This window comes from Schistocerca gregaria, chromosome 3, assembly GCF_023897955.1.
Source record: "Schistocerca gregaria isolate iqSchGreg1 chromosome 3, iqSchGreg1.2, whole genome shotgun sequence".
In the NCBI taxonomy this organism is placed as follows: Eukaryota; Metazoa; Arthropoda; class Insecta; order Orthoptera; family Acrididae; genus Schistocerca; species Schistocerca gregaria.
In genome coordinates this window covers 400,454,196-400,479,563 of record NC_064922.1, presented here as the reverse complement: position 1 = coordinate 400,479,563, position 25,368 = coordinate 400,454,196, and the positions used below count along the sequence as shown (strand labels likewise).

Here is a 25,368-nt window from a genome sequence, read left to right as displayed (position 1 = left end):
CGCGAATAAAAAAGTGAAAAAGCACCTCCTAAACACATTGATCGATTTCAGCTATGCGTCCTTCACACATTACTTACTACCTGGTAGATAAGGTTCAGCAACCTCCAATTGGGGCGGGGGTGATTATGTGGAGAGACAATGGAGGTATGAAGAGATGGACAGACAGAGTAGGAAGGAGGAGATGAGACACAAATACTGAAAATACTGAGAAGGAGCAGATGAACAGAGAGAGGGAGGGAAAAATGGACAAAGGAAGGAAAGAGGAGGTGACGGAGAGAGAAAGAGAGAGAGAGAGGTGGGGGGAGGCAGAGGGAGACAGAGAGGCGGTAAAGGGGGGGAAAGAATTGAGAAGATATCTTGATGGTTTTTTATCGTGTTTGATTACTATATTTTATGTGGGAAAGTGTATTTGTACAATTCATTGAGTGTTGCAAACAGTGGTTGGTAGCACAGTGATATATTTTCATCCAAGACTCTTTCCTTGTGTTATTGATTTTTGAATGAAATAGCTCTTGCATATTGACTATTAGTTTTTCCGAGGGTTTTGATATCACTCTCAATGTTTTTGGGGTGGTGCGTCTCTTGTACAAGATGATCTGTAAAAGTGGAGTGTGTATAGTCACTTTTTAAAGCTACCAAGTGCCGTGAATGTCAAATTTCTACATGTTTGACATGTCGACAGACTGGCCTGAATTACATATGAACGGATAGAATCCTGATTTGGAAATTTCGTCTGTGGAGGTGTTTCTAGAGTTTAGATTTTTCTGTGCTCTGATGTTTTTGCGGAGTAGTATTTGTTGCCCCTGTTTCTTCACAATATTCCCCACACTGTGAACGGCTTGTTTGCTGTATGTGTTCCTTGTAAGATGCCCTGGTTCCGTATGTTTGTCGCATGTTTTTGTTCCTAGCTCTTTGTTTTGACTGGTAATTTATTCATGGTTACACATTTTTATTGTTTTTTTTATAATTTTTAACTTTGTTGATATTTTGGAGCTGCATCCCCTCTCCCTGATCTTCTGATGTATTGTGCTTAGTTACTGTGTGTAGCTGAACTTGTCCAGTGGAGTTCTGTGAAGCCTGTTTAACATATACCTGAAACGTAAAAGTTTATGTTTCTCTGGGTGATTCAAATAGTTGCGAATGTTTTTACTTGTGGCTGTAGGTTTCCTGAATATTCCAAAATTATTCGTACGTTCGTTGTTGAGTCTGTGTATAGGGTAGCCTAAGAAATTAGGTTCCATGTCTGCTTATTTTAGTTTAAACTGTGTTTATGTCACTACACAGTGTTTCATCTTGGTGTCTGTTTAGTCTATTACACAAATGATGTCGTCCACATGACGGTAACGGTATATAACCTCGATAACCTTGTATTGTTGTGGATGTATGATTTCATGGAATGTCATGTTTTCAAAGTGATTTATAAATATGTATTCAAATAGTCCAGTGGTAGCCCTTCCTTTTGTAGATGGAACTCGTTGTTGAAAGTGAAGTAGTTATTTTTTGTTACTTTCTTAAAGATGGCTTCAATTTGATCTACGTGCAAATTTGGTGTAAGGAAAAATAGTAAGCGCGAAATACATAAAAAAGGTGTGAAATCTGTGTACACGATAGCAAGAGAATGATATATTCACAAAGATGCACAGCAGGACGGACATTTTACGTACAGTGACATACACGATCACCATCCACGAAAAAGTTTCTCAAAAAGAAATATATTTCTTCATGACTACTTTGCAGATGACTTATGTCAAAACGATTGAAATAGGTCACAAAAAAGAAGACCTATAAAAATCAGTGTTATATAGAAAGAAAAGTACAGCTTCAAACGGATCGCTGTTGTACAGTATTTATTGTGGTGACCGGATTCAACGAACTGCAGAAGATCTGATGATGGCAAAATAGTTTTCTGAAAGTAGTCATTGCAAAAAAGCCGTAAAACAGCGACCTTAGCTGCTTGAAGCTGCAATTCTATTTCTACAATAATACAGATCGTCTCCAAACTTGATAACGTAAAGCATAAATAAGAAATTCATTTTCACTAGCAATGTAATTTTCTGATGTGCGATCAAAGGAACCAAACGAAAGGCCCATGTTAAAGTTGTAGGCCTAAAATAGATAAACCACGATGAAATTTGTATTACATTTTACAGGAATACTTTTAACCAACAGCAGATGACACGTAGGTGTCGAAACATGACTGGGTGAACAAGAAAGAAAACTATATAGAGTTATCTGTATGCGCTGTAACTGTTTGTTTGCACATTTTTGACATGTTTTTTTCACTTTTCGAAACAAAATTTCTGATTATGTTACGATGGTTTGAAAATGGGTCCCGTTCCGAAACTAGTTATCGAGTGAATAAAAAGGTGAAATCTGCAACTTCGGCTGGTTTTTCATGGTAATGATTGACAGAAGTTGCTGACCAACAGCTATTCCAGCATACTGGAAGTTCGTAAAACAGAAATTAATTGTGTTTCGCGTAAGGGGAAGCTTAAATAACCCAAACCATATTCCAAACTCGGAAAAAATCAACAGGAGCTTCGACAAGAGAGAGACGATTCTTTCCTAATACCTTTGAATCTCCTAACCTGCTACTGCTGATGTAAACACATTTAACGATTATTTCATTTAAAGTGTGAAAGACGATAGCCCACGCTCTGATAACTTTCCATGGACAACTATGGTGAGCATCCAGCGAGATGTGTTTTCATCACAGCAAACTACAATACAGTTGACGCTCTATGTACCAAAAACAAACAAATTAAGGCAATGCAGGCCCGAGCCACATACTGTTACATCAGTACTATGTTTTATTTGTGATTTAAGCATGATATACTTTTGAGATGTTCTCAACTCACGAGTATCCAGTGGTTCAGTACATATATGGCTAAACATCACACAGAAATAATGTATTTCCACCTGTCAAAGTATCATAATCATCATGTAAGGAATTTCATATTCCCAGAATGACTTAATATCTTAACAGTCACATATATGAGTTTGTTCACCACGAACGAAAAAGGAGCACTCAGCACATTAAAAAAGATCAGAACATTCTGATATATAAACACAAATGCCGTAGAGAATGTCTTAAAATCAAATAAGAATAGACGGAATATCTCCCTCTTTTGTTGCGCCGCTATCTCTGAAACCACTGCCTTCTAGATCATGCAGGTCATGGTTTAAAAGTATTGGTGAAAGCTACAGAAGTGGAAATCGGTGTAAAGCCAGGGTTCCCATGAAAGTGATAGCACAATATCTATATCATAATGTATGGAATTTATTGTGAAAATAATATTATATATATATATATATATATATATATATATATATATATAAGCAATAATGGCGAAATTATATAGTTCCTTTCATAACACGAGTAACAAAATAAGGCGTTTGCATTTCCTGGATGGAATCTGGTATAAAGGTACTCACTGTCCTGATGTATTAATTCAGTGTTAACACTTAGTCCAACCTCCGCTCTTCCTAATTATATCAACAATTCTCTTCGGCATTCATTTTCTTGTCGCCCACTATTATGGTATGGGAATTTTCAGCTCACATACGGCCTTCAATTGCTTTCCATGGTGATAAACACGCCTTGCAAGTATTCCCCTACGATTGTCCATGGGGTTAATATCCGGGATACGTGCAGACAAGAGCAAGATATCGATATCTTTGTCTTCAAACCACTTTTGGTTGTAGCAGAAACATGCGCAGATGCATTATCTTGTTGAAATACTAGATTTTCGTACCCTAGATCACTATTTAAACTGATCAATTGTGTCTCTATCATCTCAGTGTACATTTTAGAGTTCTTTGTAGTGTTCCGCCAAGCAATGCGTGATTTACGTTTAGCACAGACAGCTGCCCTAATCATAACACTTATATTACAAAAATTTTTGGTCATCCTTACCAAGTTCTTTGCTCTCAGATCATGCCAATAATACTGAAATCTAACCGGCCCATCCAAATTAAACTTCTAGTCACTAAAGACCACATTACCACATTCTGAATACCATGCTGTTGTTGTTGCGGTCTTCAGTCCTGAGACTGGTTTGAAGCAGCTCTCCATGCTACTCTAACCTGTGCTAGCTTCTTCATCTCTCAGTACCTACTGCATCCTACATCCTTCTGAATCTGCTTAGTGTATTCATCTCTTGGTCTCCCTCTACGGATTTTACCCTCCACGCAGCCCTCCAGTACCAAATTGGTGATCCCATGATGCCTCAGAACATGTCCTACCAACCGATCCCTTCTTCTGGTCAAGTTGTGCCACAAACTTCTCTTCTACCCAATCCTATTCAATACTTCCTCATTAGTTATGTGACCTACCCATCTAATCTTCAGCATTTTTCTGTAGGACCACGTTTCGAAAGTTTGTATTCTCTTCTTGTCCAAACTATTTATCGTCCATGTTTCACTTCCATACATGGCTAGACTCCATACAAATACTTTCAGAAATGACTGCCTGACACTTAAATCTATACTCGATGTTAACAAATTTCTCTTCTTCAGAAACGCTTTCCTTGCCATCGCCAGTCTGCATTTTATATCCTCTCTACTTCGACCATCATCAGTTATTTTGCTACCCAAATAGAAAAACCCCTTTACTACTTTAAGTGTCTCATATCCTAATCTAATTCCCTCAGCATCACACGAGTTAATTCGACTACATTCCATTATCCTCGTTTTGCTTTTGTTGATCTTCATCTTATATCCTTCTTTCAAGATACTGTCCATTCCATTCAACTGCTCTTCCAAGTCCTTTGTTGTCTCTGACAGAATTACAATGTCATCGGAGAATCTCAAAGTTTTTATATCTTCTCCGTGGATTTTAATACCTACTCCGAATTTTTCGTTTCCTTTACTGCTTGCTCAATATACAGATTGAATAACATCGGGGAAAGGCTACAACCCTGTCTCACTCCCTTCCCAACAACTGCTTCCCTTTCATGTCCCTCGACTCTTATAACTGCCCTCTGGTTTCTGTATAAATTGTAAATAGCCTTTCGCTCCCTGTATTTTACCCTGCTACCTTCAAAATTTGAAAGAGAGTATTCCAGTCAACATTGTCAAAAGCTTTCAGTAAGTCTACAAATGCTAGAAACGTAGGTTTGCCTTTCCTTAATCTTTCTTCTAAGATAAGTCGCAGGATCAGTATTGCCTCACGTGTTCCAGTGTTTCTACGGAATCCAAATTGATCTTCCCCGAGGTCGGCTTCTACTAGTTTTTCTATTCGTCTGTAAAGAATTCGTGTTAGTATTTTGCAGCTGAAGACCATGACGTACGTTTTTCAGCCATTTCCAATGTAGCCTCTATATGTTTGTGTGTTGCAGCTGCAGTCGTCTCTTGAATGCAAAACGTTTTTCATTTGACAAAATTTGTCTTACACGTCTTGCAGTTACTGACAAATGCAAGTCAGCAGTAAGTTGAGAAGCATAACGGTTTTTGGCTCTTGCCTTGCGCAAGAAGAACCATATCAAGACCTCAAATACGAAGGTCGGAACTTAAATAGTGGCAACTATTTATTCACAATCGACACAAAAGAGTTACATGGCTGCACCTGTAACTGTCCTTCAAAGCAGTCATCAGCGTTGTGTAGAACCCGTTGCCAGCGATGTGGAAGGCGTAATATACCGTTAGCAGAGACTGTTCTGTTGATGGTGCGAATGGAGCGGTCTACTGCCAGTCGAATCTCTGAAACAGTTCTGAAGCGAATTGCCACGAATTGGTTCCTTCATCTTCGGAATCAAATCAGAGTCACAAGGACTTACGTCCGGGGAGTATGGTGGATGGTACAGTACTTCCCAGTTCCATCGACCGACCAGAGCAGCCACAGCCTGCGCTGCATGCGCCCGTGCATTGTCGTGCAAAATGATGGGTGGGTTGCGCAGAAAGTGTCGCCGCTTCTTTCGCAAAGCTGGTCGCCGATGATGCTCCAAAAACGAACAGTAATACTGTGCACTGACGGTCTGCCGTGGAGGAACGTAATGCGTTAGGACACTACCATCACAGCTGTACACGAGAATCACCATTACTTTAAACCACTCCTTTCGCACCATCAACAGAACAGGCTCTGCTAACGGTATACTAAGCCTTCCTCATGGCTGGCCACGGGTTCTACACAGCGCTGGTGCAGGTGCAAACATGTAACTCTTTTTCATCGGTTGTGAATAAATAGTTGCCACTGTTTAAGTTCCAGCCCTCGTAATTATCGACTTAGCAGCTATTTTAAGTTGCGTCCATATCACCTACGGAAATTATCAATTACTGTACTTGAAAGGGTTAATTTCTTGGAATTTGTCGATAATTGAGTCCTATTTCCTTGAAAGCACCAATTTTTGCTTTTTCATTTCGTGATAACAGTTTCCGCATGGCGTTGTCACAAAATTTATGTACACAACACCCAGTCCCATTAATGGTATCTTCTTCCTATCTGCAATAAAGGCACATACGCACACACTAACACCACACACAGCGGACTGCCTTTATACTGAGTTCCGCCATCTACCAGCCGAATATTTGATGTCTTGCAATATACTGAGCTACTGACATCAAATGCGATACCATTTGTCTGCATTTGTCAGTGAACTCTTATATTATCACATATACAATCTTCACAAATATTCCAGCGTACAATGGTTATTTTCTTACACATAACCGTGTCTCTATACTGATTTCCACTACTGCATGTAACTCAGAAACACAAAGTCTCCTGACGTGCAACCACTATAGTTGTCATCAACATTATCAAAATTCTGTCCTCCTTGTTACTACACGAATCCACGCTCCAGTCAAACTGTAAAGAACAGTTTTGCAGGTAGGGAATGAACTTTTGTTTTCTTAAGCAAATGAATATTTAATGTGAAGTCCTTCATCAGTTGTAACTTTTCTAAAACTTTATTACAAACAGTGATAGTAGGAATTATAACACTCGATTACCACGGAACTACAGTAAATCTTCTAGGTAACTAGCATCTATCATTCTGTCGTTGACTATTACGCTTCCCCTGTGAACGATTCAACGTAGCGTTGTTAAAAGAAGTCTAGCTGTAAATAATGAAGACGAAATCGTAAACTGGCTGGAGCGCTGCTGAAAAATTTAAGTCAATTCCCTGAAGTGGGGTTTCCATATATTATGTAGAGACAATTTCAAGGCACTGTTTGTTATAGCGAGACCACTTTATGGTAGACTTGCACAGTTAAATATGGAATAAGGGCAAATCTGTATACATCCTGAGACTGGCATCGCTTGAAGTCCATACCATCTGCGTGAAAACAAATAACTGCACATGTCTCTCTTCACAGTGGAAGTAGCTCTCAGGTTTCGTAATATACTCTTCGCACCTTTTCTCTTTTCATATAAGCAAGCAGGTAAGTCTTAATCAATATGTTTGAATACAATGGCTTTTAATATTTCAGTCTATTGACTTAGTTAAAAGTAAGGTGAAAACTTATTTTGTAGTTAATCGTCTCCAAAGTCCAACAGAAATCACAAGAAAAAACTATAGTATTCGCTGGGTATTATCAGTTTATGAGAGATTAACATTCTACCCGTTCTTCAATGTTTTTGACAAGAGATGCAGCACACATCACTGTGTCGATTTCTAGAACCATTGTCGTGCAAACGTTTAATGTACATGGTATAAATTGTTAGAAAATACAGAAATTAAAATCTATGACTCGAATTTACGAACGGTTTTTCAAGGTTACTTGTGCTCTTCACGTTCCAGAGACGAAGTAACATTAATACCCATAGCAGCTTCTTTGGGTAAGTCCAAAGCCGTCTTTCGACATTAATTTAAAAAATATCCACCTAAATTGATTTTTATATCACTTACACTCCCCCATAAGTGAACTGAAAAGTATAGTACATGGCTAATGTGCATTTTAGAGGCGTTAAGCCCTCCAGAAATATCGAAATTTAGTTATACATTATGTAAAAGGTACACTTGAGCTGTCAGTTATACTGGCGAAACTTCGAGAGCGAGATATCTACATCTACATCTACATCTACATCCATACTCCGCAAGCCACCTGACGGTGTGTGGCGGAGGGTACCCTGAGTACCTCTATCGGTTCTCCCTTCTATCCCAGTCTCGTATAGTACGTGGAAAGAAGGATTGTCGGTATGCTTCTGTGTGGGCTCTAATCTCTCTGATTTTATCCTCATGGTCTCTTCGCGAGATATACGTAGGAGGGAGCAATATACTGCTTGACTCCTCGGTGAAGGTATGTTCTCGAAACTTTAACAAAAGCCCGTACCGAGCTACTGAGCGTCTCTCCTGCACAGTCTTCCACTGGAGTTTATCTATCATCTCCGTAACGCTTTCGCAATTACTAAATGATCCTGTAACGAAGCGCGCTGCTCTCCGTTGGATCTTCTCTATCTCTTCTATCAACCCTACCTGGTGCGGATCCCACACTGCTGAGCAGTATTCAAGCATTGGGCTAACAAGCGTACTGTAACCTACTTCCTTTGTTGTCGGATTGCATTTCCTTAGGATTCTTCCAATGAATCTCAATCTGGCATCTGCTTTACCGACGATCAACTTTATATGATCATTCCATTTGAAATCACTCCTAATGCGTACTCCCAGATAATTTATGGAATTAACTGCTTCCAGTTGCTGACCTGGTATTTTGTAGCTAAATGATAAGGGACCTATCTTTTTATGTATTCCCATCACATTACACTTGTCTACATTGAGATTCAATTGCCATTCCGTGCACCATGAGTCAATTCGCTGCAGATCCTCCTGCATTTCAGTACAATTTTCCATTGTTGCAATCTCTCGATACACCACAGCATCATCTGCAAAAAGCCTCAGTGAACTTCCGATGTCATCCACCAGGTCATTTATGCAACGGTCCTATGACACTCCCCTGCGGCACACCTGAAATCACTCTTACTTCGGAAGACTTCTCTCCATTGAGAAGACATGCTGCGTTCTGTTATCTAGAACTCCTCAATCCAATCACACAATTGATCTGATAGTCCGTATGCTCTTACTTTGGTCATTAAACGACTGTGGGGAATTGTGTCAAACGCCTTGCGGAAGTCAAGAAACATGGCATCTACCTGTGAACCCGTGTCTAAGGCCCTCTGAGTCTCTTGGACGAATAGCGCGAGCTGGGTTTCACACGACAGTCCAAGTAGTGAATACGCTAGGTGATACGAACTGCCTACGACGATTAGTGTGCGCTACATCCGCAATATCCATCTATTTGGCCATGTTAGTGCCTCACACGCCCATTTAGAATGGGTGCGACCATTTCCTTAGAGTGCGCGCACCTCAGTGCCTCATATAAATCGAGTACCCGTCATTTCTCAAAATCGCAAGTGAAGCTAATGTGCTGGATGATCCTACCCATAAGACAGGGAACATTCGTAAACTCCTGTGTTGCTGCTGTCCACCGACGGAACAAGCTATTCTGCATTCTGTGCACAGTTCAGTGATATGCAACATTTAAAACGAGGCTGAATCACTGTATTTTGTAACTGCCATACTTTTCCCTAAAAACTGATGTATGTTACAAGCCTCCGCTATGTCAACCAGTAAAGCAAAGGCTCCTCTTTTTCCCAATTACGCTGCTTTGTCTTTTCGTCTCTTAAGTACACAATTCCATTTCCTCTCTTCATTACAAGTGTTTCTATCAAGTTCCTCTTTCTATACCTCCCCTACCCTTTCCCTCGTGTCCATTGCTGAAAATCCCCCTAGTTTTTTTTCCACTGTTTATATTTAAGTTAGCTCTAAGTGTTTTCTCGCACATTGTATGTAAGTCTTTTTATAACATATGTGTTGTTATGTGAACATGATACAAAATAAGTAGGATACCTGGTTATACATAAGAGATGATGTGACATGCTCCTGTTCTTGTCAGAACCAATAAAGTAATATGTAAACGAAAATGAAAACATGTATTTACAGAAAGTAAAAAAAAATGTAATCGTCGTATGGCATGGTTGGCTGGGATACCCCACAGGGTAGGTTGAGCCGCCCATACTCCGCCCACGTTGACCTCTTCCGTTGTGGATTTGTGAGATATTCCTGATTAAAACATCCACTGCTTGTGTACTGAAGTCTTTAAACTGCCGGGTTTCACGCCTCAAACCTGTAAATATTTGGCCGAAGCATCATTGTGAAAAATAGCTTGCAAGGTAACACATCTGCTGTACATGGCTCATCAGATAGAAGATTCAAAGTTGCCAACGCAAGAAGCACCTTTCAACAGTTCCTTTTACCTGGGTAAACTTGGGTAATCAGTCGGATGAGGCACGTCTGGCAGATGTGTAACGTCGCAAGTTAGCTTTGACATGGACATTGTTGTATTCCCGGTGGGGTCAGGGATTTTCTCTGCCTCGTGATGACTGGGTGTTGTGTGATGTCCTTAGGTTAGTTAGGTTTAAGTAGTTCTAAGTTATAGCGGACTGATGAGCATAGATGTTAAGTCCCATAGTGCTCAGAGCCATTTGAACCATTTTTGAACATGGACGCTGCGACCTACTGTTTATACGAGTAGACACACTTGAAGATGGGGATGAGTCCCCGAAATCTGGTAGTGTAAATACTTCAGTCAGCAAATAACAGTACAAATGTAGGGGATGAATTAATCATGATGTGGATATCCCAAGAGAAAAGAATTTATGGATATGTAAGAGATGGGTTGTATGTCTATTTGCAGAGTGCAGGTGAGAGTAATAGTGAGCGTTGGTGGTCGGGGGACACCTCGCGGGGCGGGGCGGTTCGGCCGCCGCTCCACAAGTTCTTTAACGCCACTACGGCGACTTGCGAGTGAATGAGGATGAAATGGTGACGAAAGACACACAACACCCAGTCATCAGATAAAATCCCAGACCCCGCCGGGAATCCAACCCGGGACCCCTTGTGCGGGAAGTGAGAAGCCTACCTCAAGACCACGAGCCGCGGAACAGGTGAGAGTAATCGATGCGTATATAGGGTAGTGTTAGGTTTGTGCTGTGTGATGATGATGAGAGAATGGAGAGGTGAAACCCGATGCCGGCATACAACCCACTCCTCTGTAAGTGTTCCAACGGCCTGCTGAGCTTTAAGTGCCCACCCAACAGACGAATCACTATCAATAGTGTCACATGTCGTCACTTCATTGCACACTATGTAGAGGCTTGGAATATAGTCCACGAAATTGGCGAGGAACCTTACGCCATGACCTCTCCTTCCTTTTCCGTCTGATATTGGCAGTGAAAATTTACTTCACCTGCAGGATTCGAACCGGCTTACCTCCAAGACGAACGCCACTACAGAGACCTGTAGATCTTAGGCGATTTATATAATCATAATAATTTTTTTAATTGTACATAAATGATTTATATAACTGTAAAATAAATGCTCGTGGCCTAATGATCACTTTATGGCAAAATATGCAGGTTGCTTATCTAAGAATATCATATAAGAAATTCTTGACCTACACATTCGGGTCTTCGGCGCGCATTTTTGCATGTGGTAATCGATAAGGTGGAGATACGGATATTCGAGAAGCTGCCTACGTACGACTTGTAATTCTGTGGCTGTTTCCGGCTTGAGCTGTGGTTCACTACCACAGTCTTCTGTGCTGCTTGGAACACCAACGCTATGACTCGGCAGGGAACAAACGTGGAGCCAGACGTTCGTCCATTACACGATGATTAAGGAGGCTGACCGCGCGAACATTGCAGCCTTAAGACACGGGTTAATCACAGGCCGAGACAATCCATCTTGGTTCGGCAGAGAGCCACGTTCTCTGCTGCTCTCTCCTCCCAACACTCCCCCCTTTCTGCTCCTCACCCCCCTTCCCCTATTTCGCTCTGACGAGCAGACGGCGAGTAGCCGAGCAGAAGGGGCGGCAACGTATTGATTGATGGGGCTATCGCGTTCGCCTGCTCGGGGAGGAATCACAATTAAGGGGGGGTCTGGAGTGGCCAGCGGGCCAGATTAAGACACCCAAATTGATTTAGCTGATGGGATAACCCGGTATCGGCGCACTTTCTCCGAGGCGCAGGAGCGCTGCGGATGGATGGGCGTCTTCATGGGGGCTGAGTGAGGTTGCAGGGGGCCCGGCGGCCCAGAAATCAAATGGAGGGTGGCGGTCGGCTCGAGAGATTAGGCAGAAGACTTGCCTTCCACCCTCTCTTATAAGCGGTTTAAGCAGGGGAAAAAATTCTGTTACGATGAGAGAAGGGGAAATAGCAGTAAATATGGGGAGAGGCCCTCGGGAGGGCTTAGGGGAACAAAGTTTTGATGGATATTTTGCTGAACTCTGTAAACGAGGAGAAAGAGAGAGAGAGAGAGAGAGAAACCAGTAGCTCTCACGGATTTAAACTGAATATTTTTGATAGTAGGTTGGGATTCTGGAACAGATTCTTTGCGTAGTACGTGGAAAGCTTAATGTCCCTTTGTAATACATCTTTTACATTCCAAAATTCTATAGCTTACGGTCCAGTGGTGCCGGCATAGTAGCTCAGAATGTTCGATCAGGGGACTGGCAACTCGCTGTAATAAAAAAAATATAAAAAGGAAACCTTGTGAATTTCTCATACACAGAATCGGGAAGGTGTCATGCCCATCCGCAAAGAACCATTGTCACAAGAAATATTACGAAATTAAATAACGGTTAGCGTTTCTGCATCTGGACCAGGGGCCCCATGTTCAATTCCCAGCTGGGTCTGAGATTTTATCCACTCCTAGACTGGGTGTCAAGCTGTCCACATCGTCATTGCATCATAGTCGACGCGCAAGTCGCCGTGGTGACGTCAAATAAAAGTAATTGCAATAGTCGGCCGAACAACCACAAATGGGGCCTTCCGGCCAATAATGCCATATTATCACTTAGTTTCCATGCCAATAGGGATGGATTGGAGGAATTATTTCCCGGTGCGGATATCAGTCCAGAGACCAAATATACACGCTGCAACTGCGATGCGACAAATTTGCCTTGCGGGTGACATAAGTGCTAATTTCACATGGGGACCGCACCTACTTGTCGTCACCGATTTCGTCCAGAATTTGCAGTATATGCTGGAATTGGCCTGAAATGAAAGTGACAGAAGTTCAAGCTCCAGATAACGAAGCCTTTGGGAAAAAGGAAGCATTTTTGGCGGTGGTCGGGCGTGACGAACCAATTTATGGTAGCGTAGTAACCAGGGAGGGGTTAGAGCAGCGGAGAGAGTACAGAACGTTAATCCGAAGGTTTGAGTCCCTATGCGGAAACATTTTTTTTATTTTTTATGTTCAGTGTTCACGTTACTTACACACGAAATAAATGGAAGCAATGCTCAGTATACTGTATTCATTTATATTTTCGTGGATGGTATGGAACAGAATAGCACAGGAAAATTTGGAGCTGCAAATAAATTTCCAAGAAAGGATTGTAATTACAGGGCCCACGAAGACTCTGCAATTAACTTTCCAAGAACGGATTGTAATTAAAGAGTACAGGACTTCGTATTCCGTTAGTTTCATTTTCACGTTAGAACAGTCATCGACAGCTCCTGCGCAGGAAAAATCGGCTCCTGAAGAGAGAGAAAAAGAAATCACATCCCGAGAAGACTGCATCAAAATACATTCGACTGTACATCACCTCCTACCCTAACTAATATTTAGTGAAATGGCGCGTTACGCGTGGTTTACTGTCAAACTGCTAGATGACAGAGAACCTTTTACGAAACTAAAGTTTTGTGGAAACTTCAAGAGTAGAATGTAATTATAAAAATACATTGTTTATAACGCATGCAAGATACCGAGACAATTACTGCATCCACTGTTTTTACAACGAATATCATCCCAGTACGCGTAAATCAATTGTAAAGCTATAAAGGTATCTAATTTTATATATGAGGTTCTCGTGTGCACCTAACAATTCCTTGCTGTAAAATTATTTACAATTCCAAATTTTGCCTTGCCTGTTCTTTATACCTTCTATTAAAACAATATTACAAAATTGAACATACCTAGGGCTATTTCGGTTTATTTGCAGATGAAGTAGCGTAAAAATTAAAAATTGAAAGTTCTCGCATTGGGATTTGACCCCACGTCCCTCGGATTACTATTTTGTACTAGTCCCACCGAGCCAAACTCTGCCCTCTGCCTGGAAACTGCTCTAATATAAATGACTCATTCATCTCTTGTTCACCCTCTACAGTTTTTATCCCTCCCCCCCCTCCCCCACTTCCTGCCAATACGAAATTCGTGATGTCTCATAATGTGCCAATCAACCGATTCACTCTTTCAGTCAGGTTGTGCAACAAATTTCTTTTCTCCTCAATTCCAAGCAGTACCTCCTAATTAGCTAGCTTTCTTCTGTAGCACCACATTTCCAAATCTTCTATTTTCTTCTTGTCTAGACTCCTCATCGCCCAAATTTCACCTCCATACAAGGCTACACTCAGGAGAAATACCTTAATAAAATATTTCTCGACCGTAGAACCTACATTCGATGTTAAATAATTTGTCTTCTTCACAAATACATTTCTTGTCATTGCCAGTCTACATTTGATATCATATCCACTTCGGCCATCATTAATTATATTACTGCCTAAATAGCGAAACTCTACTACCTCTTTTAGTGTCTCGTTTCCTAAACTAATGCCCTCTGCATAGCCTAAACTATGTTGACAGTATTCCATTACCCTTGTTTTGCTTTTGTTGATGTGTACCTCATATTTTCCTTTCAAAACGGCTCTTGAAAGTCCTTTGCTGTCTCAGACAGAATTTAATATCATCGGCAAACCTCACAGTACTTACTTCTTCTCCCTGAATTTTAAATCATTCTCCGAGAATTCTTGTTTTGTCTCCTTCACTTCTTGCTCAGTGTACACATAGAATATAAGCAGGGATAGGCTACAACCCTGTCTCACTCCCTTCTCAACCACTACTTCCTTTCCTGCCCATTGACTCTTATAACTGCTTTCTGATTTCTGTACAAGTTGTAAATTGCCTTTCACTCCCTGTATTTTACTCAAACTACCTTCATAATTCCTAAGTCGACAAATCCTAGAAAATTCTCTCGATTTGTCTTAATCTTGCAATGCCTGACCTGCCTCGCTGGTGCTTTTATTTTTTTGAAACCAGCCTAGTCGTCACGTAAGAGACCACCATTTTTTTTCTTTTTCATTCTTGTCTATACAATTCTTGTCAGCAACTCGGAGCCATGACAGTTATGTTGGACAGTACCGAGCCGGCCGGAGTGACCGAGCGGTTCTAGGCGCTACAGTCTGGAACCGCGCGATCGCTACGGTCGCAGGTTCGAATCCTGCCTCGGACATGGATGTGTGTGATGCCCTTAGGATAGTTAGGTTTAAGTAGTTCTAAGTTCGAGGGGACTGATGACCTTAGAAGTCCCATAATGCTCAAAGCCATTTGACCCATTTGACGGTTGCGAGTTTTGAAGACGACTTTTATCCTTCCAGCAGGGGTACGTGTGATTTACGGATGCAGCTTTCATCTCGTAACAGTCGCTTCAAAGTAGAATTCCCACTGGTCTGATGGACTGCTGAGTTGTTATTTGTTGCTAATTTCTGTGCGAAATGGAATGAAACTACTTACTGGCGAATGAAGTGGTGGGAGAAAGAGCGCGAGAATAAACTGAATTGTTTCCGTGACAATTAGACTATTAGTTGCCTCGTAACAGTTTTAATTTTTGTGTGAGACGTATTTCTAGACTTATTTCTATGCTTAGATTTCCAAGGAAATTTGGAGGTTAAATCGACATTGGCAGCCTTTTATGTCTCGTACTGCATCCCTTACTTTGTTCTTTCCCTCTTCTCCGGCCGGTCTAGGCGCGTACTGCAGTTCTATAATTCTCGCCAACTCAATGGAGGAATGTAAAATCAGCACCTGAGCTCCTATCGTCTGCTACCGTATAGGGCTGTATTCGATTCGACGCAGTGAGTCCGGGTGTTCTGGGAGCTATCCCCACACAGAAACCTCCGAAACTAGAGAGAGGAACACCTGCGGCCCAGTGTCAGAAACGGCACAGAGCCGTGCAGACACACCCAGATCCTCGTGAATCCAATACAGATCTCTAGTCTCATATGGAGCTGAGCGGTCTACATACGGATCGCACTGCGTAGAGGGTCTGGCCTTAAATGTGGACGTAATTACTGATGTCTCCATGAAGACCTGTCACCAAAACATGGTACCAAGAAAATACTCGCATCATTTTGCATGAGCAAGAACGACACTTACAGCAAATTTGGCATTTCTTGCGAATCACATAAGCCACGCACGTGAACCATAAGCGCGGAGTTTCCTGTACCGGATTATTACAGTACATAAAATACGTCTTATTTTGTGCGGTGTAAACGATGACTTCATTAATATACAGCATAATGTATAAAAAAAATGGTTCAAATGGGTCTGAGCACTATGGGACTTAACATCGATGGTCATCAGTCCCCTAGAACTTAGAGCTACTTAAACCTAACTAACCTAAGGACATCACACAACACCCAGTCATCACGAGGCAGAGAAAATCCCTGACCCCGCCGGGAATCGAACCCGGGAATACGGGCGTGGGAAGCGAGAACACTAACGCACGACCACGAGCTGCGGACAGAAGAATGTAACACTCCATATAAATAAAGAGAGCTTAAAAACAAATGTCACATATTCCTACAGGAGGTAGTATTGATCAAAAGAAGAGGAGAAATTCTTATTATTTTATATCCGTAAACCAAGACGTTAACTTTCTACAAGTAAAATTTATCCAACTGTGCTGGGAACTTATCTCGCACAAATCGGTTGTGACACGCAGCACCTGGAAACCTGTTCGGTAATATGTACGGCCCTATGGGAACGTCCCCGACATTTCCTGCCAATGCAGTGTTGCTGAAGATATGAAGATACCCCACCTTCATCATTGTACGAGAAGTACCATCTGCCCATACGTGCATATATTGTGGTAATTTACCGTACTACAAAGCTAAGACGGCTTGTTATTCGTCACAAAGAAAACTGCCTATACTTGAACAGGTCCTGGTTTCCGGACATACAAATATGCGAACTTCTCTTCCAGTTTTGACCAATATTTCCTCATGTAAAAATATCTGACACTTTTTTTGAACACCATGTATATGGAGCCCTTTACTTTTTGCGCCTGTAAAGTAAGTGCTTACGAAATCTTGGCGTTTTATCCTGTGTGTTTCCGTAATTCTTCTGATTAAAATAATACTACAGGATGAGTATAGCTCTGTAAGAGGTGTGTGCATCCCAACGACCCGGCTATCCAAGCACATTGCACGAATTGCCCCCGCGAATTTAACTTCCAAATTTCCGACGCGTTGCGATGTTTTCTAGTCTCTGAATAATTTACTTTGGAGTTTATGGTTCAGCCTGTAGCGAATGTGCCAATATATAAAAGTAAAATAAAGTTCTGAAACGCAATGGTTTCATTTTAGTCGCCTTTAGTGCTAAGACGCTATCATTATACGACAACTGTGGTTTATAGTAGAAAAGTAATGCTCATCTTGAAGTGAAAATTTCTAATTATATTTCCATTAGACAGATCGAAGTCTCTTGTCTGGTTTTAAAATGCATTCACTGCACAATACTTTAAGAACGCAGCAAAACTGAAAATCTTTAACATCTGACCGGAAAAAATCGCGAATGTTATAACAGTCAGTTCATGAACAGATGCTGCAATGATTTACGGCTTTATTATGCCCTGATTATATATTTATTCATCTCCTAATCTCTCCATTTCATATCCTATGCACCCTAGCACATCATTTAATCCTCACAAATATCACGCTGGTTTTATTTTACTCAGATGCTTTTGAGTTAGCGTCCAGGCTTCACTGCCAAAAACCAAAGTGGATAAAGCCGTTACTCTATATAATTTTATTTTCGTTTCGTTCCTAACTTTATTTTTAAATTTTCTTCGAATGATCATATATATATATATATATATATATATATATCTTAAAATTTTCTAACTTTCTACTAGTGTCCTTGTCATTATATAAACATATTTTACAGCCAAGGTATTAAAAATTCGGTACATATTCCGAGATGATGTTTTATAGCACAATCTTAAATTTAACTGGATCCTTTCCTCTGAAAGCCATAATTTTTGTTTTATGTACTGAGATTTTAAAATGAAAAGATCTACACAGATTGTTTAAAAGATACGCAGATACTGCTATTTTTAACTTGAATCATTATTTGACGGTTTGCACATAAAATGACGCTTGAACTGAGACTGCTTAATAATTTAATTTATGGATCTATTAACAAATTATATTTCTTTAAAATGTGGTCATTGCATACTGTAGAAAGAGTGACTGATGAACTACACCCCTGTGTAAGTTCTGTATTTGCTAGGTTACCTTCTCTTTTCATTCGCACACCTATGATACAGTAAGTATCATCGAAATGAGGTATGGAAGATAGCCATAAATTTCTGTAATTTGACATTACTTTGTTCAATTTACCTGTCAAACGCCTTATCAAAATTTATAAATTTTTTTCTTATTCACCCTATTATTTGTCTGATGGTCAAGATATTACCACCAATGTACTACCTCGCTTTCCCAGATACACTCTGCTCTTCTGCTAGCAGACAGTCTGCAAAAACTTGTACTGTTATTTATTGTTTTAATATAGACTATCTCTGCTGTATTCATGAGACTGATTCGTCTACAGTTTTCACAACTTTTGCGACCTTCTCTTTTGAACAGATATGTAACTATAGTCCAATTAAAATTACCCAATAGTTAATCTGGTTTCCTCCAGTCAGAGCGGTCAAAGTCACGGCAGAACCGTTCACAGTTACCAAACTGCCACAACAATTAGTTCACTTCAAATTTTTTATCCGGCTTTCTTTTGTGATGTGTTTGGATCCCCAACCCTGGCTCTAAAACCACATCACATGGTCGTTCCGTGCAAGACGCGGTTCAGTGTCACAGAGAACGGCTTACAATAGATTAACTTCGCGCGGCATTGCGTGAAGCCGTATTTGTGAACGCAGCAATTAATAGTTGACACTGAGCACTCCCTGCAGCCATAAACACCGCAACGTTCAGCAGTGTAATGGCGTAGCGCAGTGGTGAGCATATAAACGTGATGTTTAGAAGATGGTAGGTTCGAGTACTGTCTAAATACTTCATCGCTTTATTTTCATAATGAAATTGTCTTTTTCATTTGCTGTTATTTTTCTTCCGATCACTGTTTTTCCCGTTTGGAATCTGCTTCTGTCCCCTACAATATACACCCAATTGCCTAACAAGACTGCTTACCGGTTAGTAACGTGGCAGCTCGTGTAACCAGTGAGAGGACAGTTTGAGGTAGTCGGTGACAGCAAGAAATTACACTCTGCTCGTATCACTGAAACTGAAATTATTCTGCAGTGAGTTTTCTCGTAGAGGTTAATCTTAAACGCCGTGAACAATGTGATTGTGATTTTAGTTCTGCAGCAAATGGTTAATCGCCGTTTTCTCGGATACCATTGCACATGGCGAGATTGTCGTTAGGTTAACTTGAGTCTACATTCAGGGCTACAGAACAGTTATTGCCCACTTAAAATAAGCAGTCGAGAGGGCATCTCCTATTTCCGTCATAACTTCCACGATTGCACCGGTCCCTTCCAAGATTGCCGATCGCTTCACATTAACAGAACTTGCCAAGTGGCCAGTCGTACCTGTGTATCGCCTGTAACAGAGCAGTAGCAGGTGCTGGATGTGGCAAAACTGTAGAAGCAAGTGACAGACGTCAACTACCAAGTAAATTTAATCGGCTTGTTGTGCTAAAGATGAAGAGAGAGTTGTTTAGCAATCTTCCCAACATTTATAGCGTGGAAGCAAAATTCGTAGTCTGCATATCACACCACTATATGGACGAGGGTTGCCCAGAAAGTAATGCATCGCATTTTTTCTTCAATAATTCTTTATTGAATAGAATAAGAGTTACACATACGAAAGAATGGTGTTTTATCTACACACCCTGTTCTTCCACGTAATCTCCATCCTGTTCTATTGCGTTCCTCCAGCGCGAAACAAGAGTGTGTATGCCATGTCGGTACCAATCCTGGTGCTTCACTGTGTGATTCAACTCCTCATGTTCTCCAAACTGTCTTCGACGAATGGCGTCCTTTAATGGCCGAAACAAGTGAACGCCCGCAGGGACTGCTATGAGGCCGAGCGTTATCGTGTTGCAGCAAAACATCTCCTGGGTTCCTGTGGCGCCAAAGTCTCCGGAAGCGCATCTTGAGTTTTGTTAATGTGTTGAGATATGCTTCTGAATTAATGATACCACCTCTAGGGATCACATCAATGAGAATCACGATTTCGCAATCCCAGAACACGGTGATCATTAGCTTACCGACAGAAGCATTCCCTTTGAATTTTTCCTCCTGTGGTGATTGGCAAACGCGCCATTCCATCAACTGCCGTTTGGTTTCGGGTCATAATGGTGAATCCAGGTTTCATCAACTGTCACAATCCGGCCTCCCCTCTGCTTCAAAACGTTACAACAAATCAAGAAAAATGTCTTTTCTGTGCGATATGTGATCTACCTTTATACCCTGCAGGAACTACCTTGTACAGACTTTTGAATATCCAAGAGTGCGGATAAATTCATCCACACTTCCTTTGCTGATTGACAGATGCAGCGCCAGCTGCCGAGTCGTAATGCGCCTGTCCTCGCGAATGACATCAGCCCGTTGCAGCATGTCAAGTGTGACAGCCGTGGATGGTCTTCCCGACCTTTGCAAATCGTGCAGTTCCGCCGAACCGCCTTCTGATGACCTCACCCTCCGTTCGCAGCGACTAACTGTACTTCTTTCGACAGCTCCTCAGATGCTTCACAGACTTTCCACAAGCGTTTGTAAATGTTCCCTATTGTTTCTTTCCCTGCAGTGAGAAATTCAATGACGGCACGTTGCTTGTAACGTACATCATTTACAGATGCCATTTTGAAACTGTCCTGCAGCTACGCAGTGACTGATAATGGGATCGCTCACTCAGGAGACTTCAAATAATACTTACATTAAGTTTCGCATTCGTAGCATTGTTTTCGGCTAAGAAAAAAATGCGGTTCATTTACTTTCTATGCAACTCTTCACTCCACCTAATGACGTGACTTCCTATTATTTTCTGATTTTAATACTGTGTTAGCTAGATATGAAGTCAACTCAATATGAGTCAAGATGATGAAAGTAACTTAATATTCGGCTGGCGCTCTTATGTATAAATGGAAATGACTTACCACTGTCGAGGTGCAGCCGCCGCCCGTCTTCCGGGTACGTGGCGTCAGAGTTGTTGTCGGAAGCAGTGGACGAAGAGGAGGAGGAGGCGGCGATGCGCGGGTGGCGGCGGGAGGCGGCGCGCCCGCGGCTGCCCAGCGTGCCCGACCCGGACACTTTCTTGTAGTGGCCGCCCCCGCCGCCCCCACCGCCCCCGGCTGAGCCGCTGCTGCTGCGGCCTGGCGGCCCCACGGCGGAAGAGGCGGGCATCCGGGGGCTGCCTCCGGGGCTGCACGACGCGTTGGTCGACTCGAGCGGGTACGGCGAAGCCTGGCGCTGCTGGTGGTGCGGCAGCATGGCCGACGACGACGGCGGCGACGCGCACGTGGGCGGCGGCGTCGGGAACGGCGTCGTCGGGTTGTCGGTTGTGGTCGCCTCCTCGGTGTCCGAGCCCGAGCCCGTGCCGCGGTACGAGGCGACGCCCGACAGCGAGGAGCGCTCCGCGCCTGCACACACCCGGCGAGCGGCGCGTCTCACTACACTGGCACACTCTGCTCACACTTCTGACGAACTGCTCTAACCATCTGGATGTACAAACCGTGACACTGTCCCGATAAAAACAAAACTAGACAGAAACAGTAAAGAACTGATCACCAACAAAAATTTTAATTTTAATTCTCTTTAAACCCAGATACAATGAAGAAAGGAATGATGCAACGGATGTTGAGTGTCTAGCTAACTGGAAACTCTAGATCCTGAAGTTGGGTCCTGCAGATTGATCGAACCATCGATTGTGTAAGAAGAAATTAAAGAGGAACATGAAGTGGGCTGGTCGAGATCTAGAAGAATTTACCTCCAGCGACAATGGCTAGGAAGCCCTGCAGACTTATTATGATGATTTTAATACTCCTTAATCTCAGAGATAATGAAACACAGAGGTCCACGAAATCTTGAGCGTTCATTGCATTTTAAACTCTAGAATACCCTGAAGAAGAGCTCAGCAGATGGTCGAAACATCGGTTGTGGTAGAACAAACTGAACAGGAACAGAAGGAAACACAATTTCGCCAAGAAACTGTAATTTTCAAGAAACACGAAGTTTAAATACTCTACTTAATTTCCACTCCTCAGGTCGATTTCTTTTTTTTTTATTTTGCATGGCTCCAATTTAATGTTCTAAATACAGATTTAGTGGCGAGAACAATTCCTCGCTCGCAGGAACTCGTAATTAATGCACTCTATGTTTTGGAGTTTAGTTGCTGTGCAACAAAACGACTTAACTTTTCTTACTATGTTTCTTACTATGTTTCGTTCTATGCTGTTGTGTTGTTCCAATAGAGATGGAGAGCCTCTGCATTGCTGCATATTATTAAAAACAAATAGAATTTTTGTCTGTTTAAGACAGATAATTAAATACCATTTGCATCATCTCAAGCATTATCTAACTTATTGCAAGTGAATCAGAATTATATTTTGACTAAAGTTCAGTCTTGATCACACCATTTATGTCTCAGTGACATAGGTAACCGGTTTCGGTTATTTTTACATAACCATCATCAGACCCATGGTTTCCTTAGGATGGTAGGCGGAGCTCTCCTCAGCTGCTACGAAGTCAACCATAGTGCTATGTCACTGAGACATAAATTGCGTGATCAAGACTGAACTTTAGTCAAAAAATAATAATCTATTGATCACTGTATTTTAAATTTTTTTTACAAAATTGAATCAGAATTATACATATAACCGGGAGGATGTGTTTGTGTAAGTGTACAAAATTTTTACATTATTCGCTAAGCAGCAGTTGTATACTCTACGATCAACAATAATGAGAGACTGAGCACACCACGTGCATCAAATAGTAAAAATTTACATACAATCGTTGCAAATACATGGTAACCACAGGGATCAATGATTAAACAAGACGTAAAGTCGTACGTAACTCAATTATGCATACTGAAACGACGGATGAATCTTTGTTCCAAGGTCGGGATTCGATCCCGTGCCCCCAGCTCATCAGACAGTCGGGTTACCTACTATGTTTCGTTCTATGCTGTTGTGTTGTTCCAATAGAGATGGAGAGCCTCTGCATTGCTATTCGAGTTTATGGGGAATACCAAGCGGGCTGCGAGTTTGGATTTATGAGGGAAATGTGGTAGGGTACTCTACGCCACTGGGCCAGGGTGGAGTTGTGGTTAATGCGTCTGCCTACCGAGCAGAAGACCCAGGTATGAATGCCGAACATTGGTACAATTTTTTTATTTGTCGCTTCAGTCAGCGTCCACACAACATCGAACTGGCACTCGGGAGGCCGGTGATGTAGTTTGGTTTCTGGTGCGCTCAACTGTGTGGTCATCAGCGCCCATACAAAGTTCCAAATTTTACACAGTCCAATTTTTATACAGTCATATCTAGCCACTGTCACGGACGATGATGATAATGATGATGAAATGATGAGGACAACACAAACACCCAGTCTCCGAACAGGGATAATCCCCAACCTGGCCGAGAATCGAACACTGGACCCCATGATCCAGAGGCAGCAACGCTAGCCACTAGGCCACGAGCTGCGGACTCGGGAGACCGATGATTAGTGTAATTGCCAGATTGTATTTTCTCTCGGCTTCCCTAAATCACATACGCAAATGACGGTATGGTTCCTTTGAAAAAAGCTAGGGTGATTGATTACCTCTCCATCTTTCGCTAATTGAACTTGTGGTGCCTTACAAATCAACTCGTTGACAATGGGACGTTAATCACTAACCTTCTTTCTTTCTTCTTCGTTCATTGTGACATTGGTGTCACCGATTGCTACTTGATAATGTTTCATTCTCTGCCACTATTTCATGGTTATATTTTGTGTGTACTGCACCTGTGTGCCTGAGAGGTAAGCTCTGCATTTTTCGCACTGGGACAGTGAACTACTGGTGTGGTCTTATATACTTCTCGTGAGCAGGAGGCAGTCAGTATATCTCATTAGGAGAGAGGCGTACCTCCCCGGGGGGGATGGGCAGATTTCGTAGAAGTGAGGCTGCTGCCTATTTCGTGCTATTGTGGACAGAGCTGGCGCTCTGGCCTAGCAGTGGACAGGGGGCGCCATGGCACTACAACCATCCCCACAGACTAACAGAGTTCGACATTTCTGTCTTTTTTCACAGCCGTCGAATTCCGGTAAACCACAGCACCGCCTGGGCAGCATGAGAATGATTGCTTTGGCTCCAAAAGTTTGATTACCCAATCGACCTGGGTAATCCTGCCATCATACATGGCTCAAAGGGCCGAACCAGTTAGTACCAGGCTGGAATCAACTCCGAGTCCGTTCATATGCTTTTTCAGTGCCGAGAATGGGAAATTTCCGCTGTGTTTGGCTGTTTTCTTGAAAAATAAGCAATATCTCTTCTGTCACCTTGCTCTTTCTTAATTTTACTTTGATTTATGTCAATCATTAGAGCAAATAAATAACCTCAGCCTTAACTTAGGTTTCGAGACCCTTCATTGTCCTACACTTCTTGTGGTTAGGCGGCCCACGATTAAGAAATTTAACCTGTTGTACCCCCAATTTGTTGTTCTCAATGTGGCGGTGATTTCATTCTGTACCGTGGCGAAATTTATCTATCCACTATCTTAAGAATTCAGAGCAAAGAACAATCGTCGGCCTTACTTGTCTTGTATGATGAAAGATTTATTTTACAAGGAGCGCTCCACATAGATACCAGACGTATGGTGTCATATGTTGTTGCCGAAACTGTAGTAATATTACAAAGGAAAGGAAATAGGCAGCTGTTTGATGCTTTTTTAAGAATACACAGAATTCAAAACACGTGTAACAACCTTCATATTCAGCAATTCATAAACAACGCGTGAAAATAATTCCTATGGCCCAAACTGGTCTCTAGAAATATAATGAATTTCGCTTGGTTTTTGAATAATATTACAGCCTTATTTTATGACTGTTGTCCATCAATACGTTTTTTGCTATTTTTTTCGTTTAGATACACAAACAGACTGATGTCGTTGTTAATTAGTGGAACAATGACTTGCTTCGAACGTTTTAGTCTTACTGCGGGGAGTGTAAGTTGTACTTTTCCCTGCAGGCAAGTTACTCAAAATGTGAGGAGCAACACCTTTCGCATCACCGATCTCTTCCCATGAATGCCTCGTTCTCTTCTCTGTC

The 25,368-nt window shown here is 41.8% G+C and overlaps 2 protein-coding genes across 2 annotated transcripts in view; both read right to left on the bottom strand.

Annotated features, from left to right (window-relative positions):
- The window catches only part of LOC126356171 (teneurin-a), a 2,471,974-nt gene extending 2,450,660 nt beyond the window's left edge, over positions 1-21,314 (bottom strand). The window contains exon 1 of the mRNA XM_050006926.1: positions 21,222-21,314. The gene's annotated coding sequence lies outside the window, so the exon portion shown is untranslated. The remainder of the gene's footprint in view (positions 1-21,221) is intronic.
- The window catches only part of LOC126355387 (uncharacterized), a 242,681-nt gene continuing 238,428 nt past the window's right edge, over positions 21,116-25,368 (bottom strand). The window contains exons 4-5 of the mRNA XM_050005681.1: positions 21,418-21,704; positions 21,116-21,130 (exon numbers count right to left, since the gene is read on the bottom strand). Of these exons, the coding sequence (XP_049861638.1) occupies positions 21,116-21,130; positions 21,418-21,704 (302 nt within the window). The remainder of the gene's footprint in view (positions 21,131-21,417; positions 21,705-25,368) is intronic.